General features: G+C 50.1%; 1 protein-coding gene across 3 annotated transcripts in view; it reads right to left on the reverse strand.

The window, feature by feature from the left end:
- Nucleotides 1–9,177, reverse strand: part of ARHGEF39 (Rho guanine nucleotide exchange factor 39) — a 75,629-nt gene extending 66,452 nt beyond the window's left edge. The window contains exons 1-3 of one of the 3 annotated variants that reach the window (XM_069205766.1): nucleotides 9,065–9,177; nucleotides 5,171–5,378; nucleotides 4,095–4,276 (exon numbers count right to left, since the gene is read on the reverse strand). In XM_069205766.1, coding sequence (XP_069061867.1) covers nucleotides 4,095–4,276; nucleotides 5,171–5,213 — 225 coding nt within the window. In that variant the 5' untranslated portion in view covers nucleotides 5,214–5,378; nucleotides 9,065–9,177. The remainder of the gene's footprint in view (nucleotides 1–4,094; nucleotides 4,277–5,170; nucleotides 5,379–9,064) is intronic. The other 2 variants (XM_069205767.1, XM_069205768.1) reach the window with 2 other exon arrangements.
- Nucleotides 9,178–15,217: the final 6,040 nt, after the last annotated feature.

Here is a 15,217-nt window from a genome sequence, read left to right on the forward strand (position 1 = left end):
TCCCGGTTTATTGAGTGGAAAGAGTTGAACTGTCACAAAATAACTTGCAGTGGTAGAAAGCTCTCTAAAGTTTCTCTAATGGCCAAGATTGACCTCCACATGTAGTCGCTGGAATGCAGTAGCTCACATCTCATGGTTCTAAACTATCTCAAAACAGACAGACAATAAAGAAACACATGTGAATCTTTTGTGAGGATTCTGTGTCCTACGACAGAGTTAACCATCTCTGCACCCAGGATCTGGAACAACATCCCTGATCTATAAGGCCCACCCCAACGCTATTCTAATAGAGAAAGATGAAGATACTTCTTTTAAGAACACAAAACAATGCAGCAAATATTCAAATAACCAGCTCCCTCTCATCTTGCCCCCTTTGATCCTTAAAATACCACATACACTCCCTCCGAACCAGGTGAAACTGTAAAAGCTCTAACCCAGACGGTATCCCAGTACTGTGCAACAGCTACAAAGCACTGGAGAGATCAAAGCAAAATTGGCTTACAATCTCTTTTTAGAAAAATAGACCGTAGTCCTTCCAGGGTCAGTTCATCACAAAGAAGCCCAGTTTAGTAGCAGCCGAGAACACAGTCCTGATGGAATCCAGGGCACGACAGTTCATGCCCATCCGTTTCGTCACAACTTCTATAGAGCTGCTTATATCTGTAGTTTTCCTTGTAGATGTCACCCAAGAATAGAAATATTAGCAGGCTGCTGACAGACTAGATATGAAAACACCAAGCTGAGTTAGATCATGGAGGGACCGCACATAAGAGTCATACTTGGACCCGTCACCTCCAGTAATGCGTGCACCAGAATGTGTCATGGGCAGATGACCGGTGTAGAAATCCGCAGGACAACTGAGCCCTTGTCGACCATCACAGGGTCTGGTTTGACACCATGTAAGTAACACTCAGTCTCACAGTCAGAATAAACCATATGGACTATCGTCAAGTAGACCATTTGATTCCAGATCATGAGGCATCTGTTGAGTCACTAGATTAGTGAGAAATAGAGTGCCAGGAAGGGGACGAAAGCTGGATATTTCTGTGGGGTGCAGAGATGGCTGTTTATAACTGGAGTACTTGAATTCTGTTTAAAAGTTATTGTCAGAAAAGGAGACTAACAAAGCTTCTCCAGTATCTGGGCTGATGTGAGGTAGGCTGTCTGATAGTTACTTACACTTCTCTCCTGGGCACACACTGGGTGTCCTCTGTGACCTTCAGCCACTTCCATCCAAACAGGCACACAAAATACACCCTCAGCGGCACAGGGGCTGCAAGGTGCAGTGTACAAAGTATGTGTTGGGTTTTACGTTAGTTTCAATGCAAGGACCTGGGGGTCACTTAGGTGATGCAGGCAGGGCACAGGGGGGCTTCTCTGGCCAGCCACCGACTGGGCAAAGGTGAGGGCCGCCTGCTGGTCACTCCTGCTCCTGTCGGGCCTGGGGGCTGCGGGCACAGTGCTTTTTCCAGGCGTGGGTTTCTTTGTTACCGGGCAGTCGCGGTCAGGGAAAGCCTCTGGATTCTCTCTGCAGGCGATGCCGTGGGGGTGCAGGGAGGTCGTCTTAGGGTGGCCACGTCGTGGGAGTCACCTGGGGGTGCTTGCTGCAGTATTGGTTCTTCTAGACACAAGCCGGGGGCGTCGGTGCAGAGCGTTTCTCACGCTTCAGGAGTGAGGCTGAAGTCTCTTTAAAGTTGGTTTCTTCTTTGTTGTTGAGACAGTGCCGCGGTCCACTGGAGTTTCTTGGTCCTTTAGATGCAGGGCAGTCCTCTGAGTCGGCAGAGGTCGCTGGTCCCTGTCAGATGCGTCGCTGTTGCAGGTCATTCGAGTCTGGAGACAAGCCGGTAGGGCTGGGGCCAGTCAGTTGTCATCACTGTTGTCTCTGTGGGGCTTTCAGGTCAGCAGTCCTCCTTGTTCAGGTCGTCAGGAAATCTGAAGTCCTGGGTTCAGGGTCGCACCTAAATACAGAATTATGGGGTGTGTTAGGGTCACAGGGCAGTAGCCAATGGCTACTGTCCTTGAGGGTGGCTACACCCTCCTTATGCGCCCTCACGTTGGGGAGGGGAGCACATCCCTATCCATATTGGGCTAAATCCTCCAAAACAAGATGGAAGATTTTCCAAGGAGGGGGGTCACTTCAGCTCTGGGCACCTTAGGGTGGACCTGGCTGAGGGGGTGACGACTCCTTGTTTTTCTCATTATCTCCCCTGGACTTGCGCCAAAAGTCACCACTTTGTCCAGGGGGGGCAGGCATCTCCACTAGCTGGAGTGCCCTGGGGCATTGTAACACGAAGCCTGAGCCTTTGAGGCTCACTGCTAGGTGTTACAGTTCCTGCAGGGGGATGTGTTAAGCACCTCCACCCAGTGCAGGCTTTGTTTCTGGACTCAGAGGGCACAAAGGCTCTCACCCCAGGGGGGCAGAAACTCGTCTCAGTGGCAGGCTGGCACAGACCAGTCAGTCACACATCAGTAGAGCTGGCATACAGGGGGCATCTCTAAGATGCCCTCTGTGAGCATTTGTTTTATAAATCCAACACTGGCATCAGTGTGGGTTTATTATTCTGAGAAGTTTAATACCAAACTTCCCAGTATTCAGTATAGCCATTATGGAACTGTTGAGTTCGTTTTGACAAACTCCCAGGCCATATACGTAATATGGCCACACTGTACTTAAAACGTCTAAGAATAGACTTAGACACTGTAGGGGCATATTGCTCATGCAGCTATGCCTTCACCTGTGGTATATTGCACCTTGCCTTAGGGCTTTAAGGCCTGCTAGAGGGGTGACTTACCTATGCCACGGCCAGTATTTTGTGGGCATGGCATCCTGAGGGGGATGCCATGTCGACTTTGCCTTTTTCTCCCCACCAACACACAATCTGTAATGGCAGTGTGCATGTGTTAGGTGAGGGGTCCCTTAGGGTGGCACAATATATGCTGGTCACAGGGCCCTTGATAGCACTAGTACCTTTTACAAGGGACTTATCTGTGTGCCAGGGGTGTGTCAATTGTGGAAACAATGGTACATTTTTTGTGAAAGAACACTGGTGCTGGGGCCTGGTTAGCAGGGTCCCAGCACACTTCTCAGTCAAGTCATCATCAATATCAGGCAAAGAGTGTGTGTGTTGGGGGGGAGGCGGGGGGGGGGGTTAACTGCAACAAAGAGCCGTTTTCCTACAGATATGTACATGAAGATTGTATTTGTGTGCATTGCTGATTAACACCTGGTTTTGGTCCAGGAAGCCAGGGCGGAGGGTACATGGTCTCTGGTCTGTTCGCTCCTGTAAGTGTGCCTTAGCATTGAAAATCCTCCTTTCTTTCCAGGGATCTGTTCCCCCAAAGATGGCGATAATGTTTAAGGAACAGCAGAAGGTGTGCACATTGTTGCAGGGGCATGCAGTTTTTGCCCCAATGCATACAAGGCTGTCAGAGCCAGGCACCAGGATAAAAATGCTGTTACTTGTTTAGAGCACTGCAGTAATTTCAGATGCAGAAGCACAGCAGCGAAAATTAGATTTGTACCTTAGAGCGCAGAGATGTACAGTTGTTGCACCAGATTTACTTATATGTGCATACAAACTGGGATTAGGGCATGCAAAGTGCGCAGGGCAGACTTCACATGGATTATTTTTCCATTTGCATCCCCTTCTGCTGATAGTTACTACCCAGTAACTGGTAATCACTGCAGGATAATCGGACCTCTGCTCTTGGTCAGTGGTAGTCCGCCCTCCTAGACGTGGTCTTGTGCGTTCTGTGAGCGGTACCTTCATTAACCCAAAGGTATTATCTCTGTGTTGTCTGCAAGTCGTATTAAACCTTTGACTGTAGATAGGTATTGTTTGTACAGTCACCTCGGTTTGGTAAAGAAAATGTATCAGCCAAAAGCTGTCCGTTTTATCTTTTTAAGTAACAGACAACATTTTTAATGAAATTCTGGTGTATCCATGACACAGGTACGTTTTATGATGCAAGACGTGTCAAATGGCTCTCACAAGGGCAGGATCCCCCCCACAAACAAGGTTGCACACTACCCGTACAATCTCACAAGAGCAGTGCCCTTGTGATCCAACCAGAATGACTGCACCAGCTCTCACCGTGGTGACCAGGCCCAACTGTTCCACATATTTGCGCTCCGTCTCCACCAGCTCCTCGGCAGTGCGCACTCTCTTTCGCTGCCAGCGGGCTCGCTGCTCTTCCACTGTGCTGATCGCTCCTGCGTGGTCTACGTGCGCACTCATAGCTGTGGGGGCAGTGGGGCGTGCACATGCATTCACTGCTAGAAGACACAGGAGAACATTAGTGTCACAGAAACATCGCAAGGTGAGAGCATCACCTTCACAACTCCCCCTCAGGCAAAGACAACACCTTTAAAGGTACTTCTCAGACACATAACATGAGCCTCACAGCACCACTTCAGACTGTGGTCATCACCGCCACAGCAGTAACTCAGGAAAGAGAATTCCCACCACAGTTACACTTCAAGAAAAAACATCACCACCACAGCTGCACTTCAGGATAAAAATCATCCTTACCACAGTAACACTCGAATTAAAAATCAAAACCTCCACAATTCCATCTCAGGGAAAAGGGTAATTCCCTTCACAGCGACAGCTCAGAAAGTAACATCTCTGCTAAGGCAAAATGTCAGGAAAAATCATCACGTTCAAAGTAAGACCTTAGGAAAAGGACATCAACTGCAGAATGAGACGTCAGGAAAAGACCACGCACTCAAAGTCTCCATCACCTCCACAGCAAAACCTCAAAACCATTACATTACCTTCACAGCGAACCAACAGTCACCATTACCTGTACAGGTACGCCCCAAGGACACCATCAGCTCATAGTTACTCTTTGACGCTCCTTCACACCGGCATCTTTGGGTGATAACCCCAAAAAGAAAAAGTCAGACATCTTAAGAGGCACCCCATAGGTAAATGTGAGACCATAGCTACATCTCGAGGGTGAACCTGGTCATTGTTACAGCCTCATCTCCATCTCAGGGTCAGTCCATCTCCATTGTTGCATCTCACTACACCCCTTCCCCCTGCCACAACAGCTACGACTCATGTTCACAAGGGGAGCTACACTGTAGGGTCGCCATCACATGCACAGCTATATCACTTGGTAACGATTGTGTGCAGACGGGGTCAAGTAATATAGGAGCACTCACCAAGGCTCTGTGCATGGGGTCCCTGGCTGCAGGTCCAAGGCATCGAGGATAGCTTGATAGCACAGCGAGAAGAGCAATGGTGGGCAGGGCGTTAGCACCACAGTCTCCGTTGGGCTGGTCCTGTATTAGGAGCACCCTTCTGCTTCTCGCGGAGCGCACATGGTGTACAGAAACGAGAGTAGGCGTGGCACTAGTGCTGCAGAAGGACCTACAAGGAATAATCAGAAGCTGTTAATTCAGCAGTCACCTAGATCACTTACAATTCCTGCTCTTTAACTCACCCCCTCTTTTTCACTACTTCAGTAGTCTTAGCACTGTATCGCTCTCAGGGTGCCCAGTACAGAGTACTGCTTGGCCACCTTTGGCCTGTTGTGAATCTAACACATCCACGCAGTAGTGTTTTGTGAAGGTGTGTGGTGTGGCCCAAGTAGCTGCTTTGCATATTTCAGCTATTTGAAAGTTGTTGCTTAAGAAGGCCACAGAAGCTCGCATTTTTGCAAGGCAGTGAGCCTTCGGAGGAACTAACAAGATTCTCTTTGCTTTAGCATAGCAGGTTTAGATACATTTGACTATCCACCTGGCAATACCTGATTTGGAAAGGGCCTTTCCTTTGGGAGGTTTTAGAAAAAGCAACAAATAGTTCTTGAGCTTTTTTGAATGGTTTTGTCCTATCTTTATAAAAGAAAGCTTGTTTGACATCTAGGGTGTGAAGACCCATTTCTGCCACTGAGTCTGGTTGAGGGAAAAACACAGGGAGTTCTATTGATTGGTTGAGGTGGAATTGTGAAACCACCTGAGGAAGGAATTTTGTATTAGTGCGAAGGACAATTTTGTCTCTGTGTACCTTAAAGAAAGGGTCTTCTAAGGTTAATGCCTGGAACTCATTTACAACCTGTAAGGAAAAGCCATTTTCCTTGAAAGGAACTGGAGTGGACAAGAGTGGGAAGGCTCAAAAGGGGGCCATATGCCTGGTGAGAACAATATTGAAGTTCCATGATGGTTCGGGTGTTGTGTAGCCATTTTAGTTACAGATCAAAGCACACTATTTTAGCACACTAGGCCTGCCGCTGTGCACTTTAACCTAGATATATTTTATTCAGCTTCATTTATTATTTTAACAATAGCCACTTTCGTGGTCTTGTTTTATTTTTCTCTATCTAGCAGTTTTTGCCTAGGCCAGCACTACGTTCTTAAACAAGACATTCTTGTTCACTCTGTGCTTCGTTCAAGGCTGCAATAAGATAGGGTGCCGGTGAACGTGGTAAAAGTTTTGTCTCTGGTATTCATAGAAAAACACACATCCTTAGGTAGGGACATTTTCTCAGAACATCAGCTGTTTTATTATAAAATCACTTCCTTGTCCCTTACACGTTAGAGGGAGATTCCAGTCAGAGGACTGGCATGCTTTTCAGCATCGTTAAAGAGTTCTCCAGCGCCAACGCCGTCACACCCTCTCAAGACCTGTGCAACTCCCTTGCCACCTTCTTCCATTGCAAGATCACTGACCTCCACAACAGCTTCGGACTCCAGACCCAACCAAGCATCACCCAACTCACACCCCCGGCCATCACCCTCAACACCTGGACCCACATCAACACTGAAGAAACCAAAACCACCATGAACTCTATCCACTCCGGCGCCCCATCGGACCCCTGCCCTCACTTCATCTTCAATAAAGCCGACGACATCATCGCCCCGCACCTCCAGGGCGTCATCAACTCTTCATTTTCTTCTGCTACCTTCCCCGAAAGCTGGAAACACGCTGAAGTCAACGCCCTACTAAAGAAACCTATGGCTGACCCAAGCGACCTGAAAAACTTCCGCCCCATCTCGCTCCTCCCCTTCCCTGCAAAGGTAATAGAGAAGACCGTCAACAAACAGCTTACCAACTTCCTGGAAGACAACAACCTTCTCGACCCTCCACAAACCGGATTCCGTACCAACCACAGCACCGAAACCGCCCTCATCTCAGTCACAGACGACATCAGAACCCTGATGGACAACGGTGAAACTGTCGCCCTCATACTCCTCGACCTCTCGGCTGCCTTCGACACCGTCTGCCACCGCACCCTAATAACCCGCCTCCGCTCTACCGGGATCCAAGGCCAGGCCCTGGACTGGATCGCCTCCTTCCTCTCAAACCGCTCTCAAAGAGTTTACCTCCCACCTTTTCGCTCAGACCCCACCGAGATCATCTGCGGCGTACCTCAAGGCTCATCGCTCAGCCCGACACTCTTCAATGTCTACATGAGCCCCATCGCCGACATCGCACGCAAGCACAACATCATCACCGCCGACGACACCCAACTTATACTCTCCCTCACCAAGGACCCCGCCAGCGCCAAGACCAACCTACAAGATGGCACGAAGGACGTTGCAGATTGGATGAGGCTCCGTCGCCTAAAGCTGAACTCTGACAAAACGGAAGTCCTCATCCTCGGCAACACCCCGACCGCATGGGACGACTCCTGGTGGCCCACGGCCCTCGCACCGCACCGACCCCCTCAGACCACGCCTGCAACCTCGGCTTCATCTTGGACCTTCTTCTCACCATGACCAAACAAGTCAACGCCGTGTCCTCCGCCTGCTTCCTCACCCTCCGCAAGATCTTCCGCTGGATCCCTGCCGACACCAGAAAAACCGTGACCCATGCCCTCGTCACGAGCCGCCTGGAATACGGCAACACCCTCTATGCTGGGACTACCGCTAAACTCCAAAAACGCCTGCAACGTATTCAAAACGCCTCGGCCCGCCTCATCCTCGATGTACCCCGCAACAGCCACATCTCTGCCCACATGAGACACCTGCATTGGCTCCCAGTCAGCAAAATGATCACCTTCTGACTTCTCACCCACGCACACAAAGCCCTCCACAACAAGGGACTGGAATACCTCAACCGTCGTCTCAGCTTCTACGCCCCCACCTGTCTCCTCCGTTCCTCTGGCCTTGCGCTCGGTGCCGTCCCTCGCATCCGCCGCTCCATGGCGGGTGGGAGGTCCTTCTTCTTCCTGGCAGCCAAGACCTGGAACACCCTCCCCACCACTCCGCAATCCGGAGACTCCTCAAGACCTGGCTTTTCGAGCAGCAGTAACCCCCCCTTCCCCCTAGCGCCTTGAGACCCGCAAGGGTGAGTAGTGCGCTTTATAAATGCTAATGATTTGATTTGAGAGGACCACAACTGTATGCTGATTGCTGAATGCTTCGCTACAGCTGCTTATGCAGACTTCAGGCCTTTGCTCAGTTATAGGGGATGATGTCTTCCCAGGGGAATCTGAAGGGCAGAACTAGAGATAAACATGCTGTGTTCTACTATAGTCTAAGTAGGAATTAGTCTATCTACTCTGGTGACATAGTGACAATACGGTAGCATTATTTCTATGCTTTACTCTCCTTGTTACAATTTGAATCCGGTCAAGCTTTATCATCCTGGTTATTGCAGTACATGCTTTATTGTCTACGATGCATTAAACCGTATTGAAAGATATGCTGCGTGTCTGTCATTTGTATATGTGAGACTGATGTAACTGAGGGAAACGGATGAGATCTGAGTGGGTGGAGGACAAGGAGAGGCACATTAAGCTTTCTGATGAGAGATTGTTCCTTGTGAGAGGTGTTGTAAGAGGGCCTGAGCTGTGGACAATCATAAAAACTGTTTGCATTGAGTGCATTCTGCATATTAGTAAATGTAAACCTGCGCATTGTGCTCGATGCAAGTAAGGGGCCGTGTGCGCTCCCTGCCGGACCCGCTGCATCCACAGGTGACCTGTACCGCCTCTTGGGCCCTCACATTGTGTCACACACATTATATAAAGGTGGTAACCTCAAGACTCCTTCATTCGCGGGGATCCGGGGGGGCTCCGTACCCCGTAAACAAGCCTCCGCCCCCGCACTCACCTGTCTCCTCGAACCTCTGGATTCAAATTTGGAGCCCGGAAGTGACGTACCAGGAAACAGAGGCGGGAGAGGGCCGTAGCTGCGCCCTGAGCGGCTCGGCCCGACCCGGAAGTACATCGACACGCGCGATCCAAAGAGGCGCACAGGGGCCCCGCTGCAGCTGGTACTTCCGGGTCACGGGCGGCAGAGCAGAGCGTGCAGAGAGGAGAAGGCGGGGCTTCCGGGCGGCGCGAGGCTGAGCCCCCGTCGACTTCCGGCGCGCAAGCGCTTGAGGCGGCCTCAGTGTGACCCGGGGGCGGCGCCTGCGTCACCCCCCCGCCCCCCCCCCCCCCCCCCCCGAGGATGGAGAATAGAACCGACCGTTCAACGCAGGGGGCAGAGTTCGCATTACCCAGGAGACACACGGCTCGTTGGCCCAACCTATTGTACTTCACGGTCCATGGGAGCCTAGAGCGCTTCCGGTGGAGACCCAAGTCTACCATCTTCATCAGTGGCCCCTAGAGCTCCAGCAGCTTGTCCTGCACCTGTGCCAAGCATCATCACTGCCCTCCTGGGCTCCTTGCAGAACTCTTCCAGGCACATCACCGGCTTGGGCTCTATTTCTGGGCTCTCAGTGATCTGTACTGGGGCACCCGCATCTCAGCCGAGATCTGACCTCTTTATCAACTCTTTGGCATATGCGGGCGTCTACTGTAGGAGGCTGGACTGGCTTGTAGTGAGTCCCAAGGGGTACTTGCACCTTGCACCAGGCCCAGTTATCCCTTATTAGTGTATAGGGTGTCTAGCAGCTTAGGCTGATAGATAATGGTAGCTTAGCAGAGCAGCTTAGGCTGAACTAGGAGACGTGTGAAGCTACTACAGTACCACAAGTGTCACTTGCACAATATCATAAGAAAACACAATACACAGTTATACTAAAAATAAAGGTACTTTATTTTTATGACAATATGCCAAAGTATCTTAGAGTGTACCCTCAGTGAGAGGATAGGAAATATACACAAGATATATATACACAATAGCAAAAATATGCAGTATAGTCTTAGAAAACAGTGCAAACAATGTATAGTTACAATAGGATGCAATGAGGAAACATAGGGATAGGGGCAACACAAACCATATACTCCAAAAGTGGAATGCGAACCACGAATGGACCCCAAACCTATGTGACCTTGTAGAGGGTCGCTGGGACTATTAGAAAATAGTGAGAGTTAGAAAAATAACCCTCCCCAAGACCCTGAAAAGTGAGTGCAAAGTGCACCAAAGTTCCCCTAAGGACAAAATAGTCGTGTTAGAGGGAAAATGCAAGGAAAACACAAATCAGCAATGCAACAACGATGGATTCCTGACTGAGGGTACCTGTGGAACAAGGGGACCAAGTCCAAAAGTCACAAGCAGCTCGGAGATGGGCAGATGCCCAAGAAATGCCAGCGGTTGGTGCAAAGAAGCTCTTACTAGGCTGAAGAACTGTGAATACTGCAGGAACGACAAGGGCTAGAGACTTCCCCTTTGGAGGATGGATCCCCCACGCCTTGGAGAGTCGTGCAGAAGTGTTTTCCCTCCGGATGGACGCCAACAAGCCTTGCTACACGCAAATCGTGCGTTTGGCGTTTTTGGACGCTGCTGGGGCCCAGGAGGGACCAGAAGGTCGCAAATTGGACCTGCAGAGAGAGGGGACGTCGAGCAAGACAAAGAGCCCTCACTGAAGCAGGTAGCACCCGGAGAAGTGCCAGAAACAGGCACTACGAGGATGCGTGAAACGGTGCTCGCCGAAGTTGCACAAAGGAGTCCCACGTCGCCGGAGACCAACTTAGAAAGTCGTGCAATGCAGGTTAGAGTGCCGTGGACCCAGGCTTGGCTGTGCACAAAGGATTTCCGCCGGAAGTGCACAGGGGCCGGAGTAGCTTGCAAAGTCGCGGTTCCCAGCAGTGCAGCCCAGCGAGGTGAGGCAAGGACTTACCTCCACCAAACTTGGGCTGAAGAGTCACTGGACTGTGGGGGTCACGACTCTCCACGGCGAGAGGGATCCGTCCACCAAAGGGGAAGTCTCTAGCCCTTTTCGTTCCTGCAGAAACCTCAGCTTCTTCTGTCCAGTAGAAGCTTCTTTGCACCCGCACCTGGCATTTCCTGGGCATCTGCCCATCTCCGACTTGCTTGAGACTTTTGGACTTGGTCCCCTTGTTCCACAGGTACCCTAGATTGGAAATCCACAGTTGTTGCATTGCTGGTTTGTGTCTTTCCTGCATTATTCCTCTAACACGACTATTTTGTCCTTAGGGGAACTTTAGTGCACTTTGCACTCACTTTTTAGGGTCTTGGGGAGGGTTATTTTTCTAACTCTCACTATTTTCTAATAGTCCCAGCGACCCTCTACAAGGTCACATAGGTTTGGGGTCCATTCGTGGGTCGCATTCCACTTTTGGAGTATATGGTTTGTGTTGCCCCTATCCCTATGTTTCCCCATTGCATCCTATTGTAACTATACATTGTTTTCACTGTTTTCTAAGACTATACTGCATATTTTTGCTATTGTGTATATATATCTTGTGTATATTTCCTATCCTCTCACTGAGGGTACACTCTAAGATACTTTGGCATATTGTCATAAAAATAAACTACCTTTATTTTTAGTATAACTGTGTATTGTGTTTTCTTATGATATTGTGCATATGACACTAAGTGGTACTGTAGTAGCTTCACACGTCTCCTAGTTCAGCCTAAGCTGCTCTGCTAAGCTACCATTATCTATCAGCCTAAGCTGCTAGACACCCTATACACTAATAAGGGATAACTGGGCCTGGTGCAAGGTGCAAGTACCCCTTGGGACTCACTACAAGCCAGTCCAGCCTCCTACATCACCCCAATGCCATTCTGGCATTGGGGAGACAATTCCATGATCCCCCGAATCTCTAGCACAGACCTGGGTACTGCCAAACTACCTTTCCCGGGGTTTCACTGCAGCTGCTGCTGATGCTGCTGCCACCCCTCAGACAGGTTTCTGCCCTCCTGGGGTCCAGCCAGGCTTGGCCCAGGAAGGCAGAACAAAGGACTTCCTCAGAGAGAGGGTGTTACACCCTCTCCCTTTGGAAAAAGGTGTCAGGGCTGGGGAGGAGTAGCCTCCCCCAGCCTCTGGAAAAGCTTTGATGGGCACAGATGGTGCCCATCTCTGCATAAGCCAGTCTACACTGGTTCAGGGATCCCCCAGCCCTGCTCTGGCGTGAAACTGGACAAAGGAAAGGGGAGTGACCACTCCCCTGACCTGCACCACCCAGGGGAGGTGCCCAGAGCTCATCCAGTGTGCTCCAGACCTCTGCCATCTTGGAAACAGAGGTGCTGCTGGCACACTGGACTGCTCTGAGTGGCCAGTGCCAGCAGGTGACGTCAGAGACTCCTTCTGATAGGCTCTTACCTGTGTTGCTAGCCTATCCTCCTTCCTAGGTAGCCAAACCTCCTTTTCTGGCTATTTAGGGTCTCTGCTTTGGGGAATTCTTTAGATAACGAATGCAAGAGCTCATCAGAGTTCCTCTGCATCTCTCTCTTCACCTTCTGCCACAGAATCGACCGCTGACTGCTCAGGAAGCCTGCAAAACCGCAACAAAGTAGCAAAGACGACTACTGCAACCTTGTATCGCTGATCCTGCCGCCTTCTCAACTGTTTTCCTGGTGGTGCATGATGTGGGGGTAGTCTGCCTCCTCTCTGCACTAGAAGCTCCGAAGAAATCTCCAGTGGGATGACGGAATCCTCCCCCTGCAACCGCAGGCACCAAAAGAACTGCATCACCAGTCCTCTGGGTCCCCTCTCAGCACGACGAGCGTGGTCCCTGGAACTCAGCAACTCTGTCCAAGTGACTCCCATAGTCCAGTGACTCTTCAGTCCAAGTTTGGTGGAGGTAAGTCCTTGCCTCCCCATGCTAGACTGCATTGCTGGGTACCGTGTGATTTGCAGCTCCTCCGGCTCCTGTGCACTCTTCCAGGATTTCCTTTGTGCACAGCCAAGCCTGGGTCCCCGACACTCTAACCTGCAGTGCACAACCTCCTGAGTTGTCCTCCGGCGTTGTGGGATCTCCTTTTGTGACTTCGGGTGAGCTCCGGTTCACTCTTCTTTGCAGTGCCTGTATTGGCACTTCTGCGGGTGCTGCCTGCTTTTGTGAGGGCTCCTTGTCTTGCTGGGTGCCCCCTCTGTCTCCTCACACAATTGGTGACATCCTGGTCCCTGTAGGAGGCTGGACTGGCTTGTAGTGAGTACCAAGGGGTACTTGCACCTTGCACCAGGCCCAGTTATCCCTTATTAGTGTATAGGTGTAGGAGGCTGGACTGGCTTGTAGTGAGTACCAAGGGGTACTTGCACCTTGCACCAGGCCCAGTTATCCCTTATTAGAGTATAGGGTGTCTAGCAGCTTAGGCTGATAGATAATGGTAGCTTAGCAGAGCAGCTTAGGCTGAACTAGGAGACGTGTGAAGCTACTACAGTACCACTTAGTGTCATATGCACAATATCATAAGAAAACACAATACACAGTTATACTAAAAATAAAGGTACTTTATTTTTATGACAATATGCCAAAGTATCTTAGAGTGTACCCTCAGTGAGAGGATAGGAAATATACACAAGATATATATACACAATAGCAAAAATATGCAGTATAGTCTTAGAAAACAGTGCAAACAATGTATAGTTACAATAGGATGCAATGGGGAAACATAGGGATAGGGGCAACACAAACCATATACTCCAGAAGTGGAATGCGAACCACAAATGGACCCCAAACCTATGTGACCTTGTAGAGGGTCGCTGGGACTATTAGAAAATAGTGAGAGTTAGCAAAATAACCCTCCCCAAGACCCTGAAAAGTGAGTGCAAAGTGCACCAAAGTTCCCCTAAGGACAAAATAGTCGTGTTAGAGGGAAAATGCAAGGAAAACACAAATCAGCAATGCAACAACGATGGATTCCTGACTGAGGGTACCTGTGGAACAAGGGGACCAAGTCCAAAAGTCACAAGCAAGTCGGAGATGGTCAGATGCCCAGGAAATGCCAGCTGCGGGTGCAAAGAAGCTTCGACTGGACAGAAGAAGCTGAGGTTTCTGCAGGAACGAAAAGGGCTAGAGACTTCCCCTTTGGTGGACGGATCCCTCTCGCATTGGAGAGTCGTGCAAAAGTGTTTTCCCGCCAGAAGGACGCCAACAAGCCTTGCTAGCTGCAAATCGTGCGGTTAGCGTTTTTGGACGCTGCTGAGGCCCAGGAGGGACCAGGAGGTAGCAAATTGGACCAGCCGAGAGAGGGGACGTCGAATAAGACAAGGAGCCCTCTCTGAACCAGGTAGCACCCGGAGAAGTGCCGGAAACAGGCACTAAGAGCATGCGTGAAACGGTGCTCGCCGAAGTTGCACAAAGGAGTCCCACGTCACCGGAGACCAACTTAGAAAGTCGTGCAATGCAGGTTAGAGTGCCGTGGACCCAGGCTTGGCTGTGCACAAAGGATTTCCGCCGGAAGTGCACAGGGGCCGGAGTAGCTGCAAAAGTCGCGGTTCCCAGCAATGCAGTCTAGCGAGGTGAGGCAAGGACTTACCTCCACCAAACTTCTACTGAAGCGTCACTGGACTGTGGGAGTCACGACTCTCCACGGCGAGAGGGATCCGTCCACCAAAGGGGAAGTCTCTAGCCCTTTTCGTTCCTGCAGAAACCTCAGCTTCTTCTGTCCAGTAGAAGCTTCTTTGCACCCGCAACTGGCATTTCCTGGGCATATGCCCATCTCCGACTTGCTTGTGACTTTTGGACTTGGTCCCCTTGTTCCACAGGTACCCTAGATTGGAAATCCACAGTTGTTGCATTGCTGGTTTGTGTCTTTCCTGCATTATTCCTCTAACACAACTTCTTTGTCCTTTGGGGAACTTTGGTGCACTTTGCACTCACTTTTCAGGGTCTTGGGGAGGGTTATTTTTCTAACTCTCACTGTTTTCTAATAGTCCCAGCGACCCTCTACAAGGTCACATAGGTTTGGGGTCCATTCGTGGTTCGCATTCCACTTTTGGAGTATATGGTTTGTGTTGCCCCTATCCCTATGTTTCCCCTTTGCATCCTATTGTAACTATACATTGTTTGCACTGTTTTCTAAGACTATACTGCATATTTTTGCTATTGTGTATATATATCTTGT

Source organism: Pleurodeles waltl, chromosome 1_2 (genome assembly GCF_031143425.1).
Source record: "Pleurodeles waltl isolate 20211129_DDA chromosome 1_2, aPleWal1.hap1.20221129, whole genome shotgun sequence".
NCBI classification, from domain to species: domain Eukaryota; kingdom Metazoa; phylum Chordata; class Amphibia; order Caudata; family Salamandridae; genus Pleurodeles; species Pleurodeles waltl.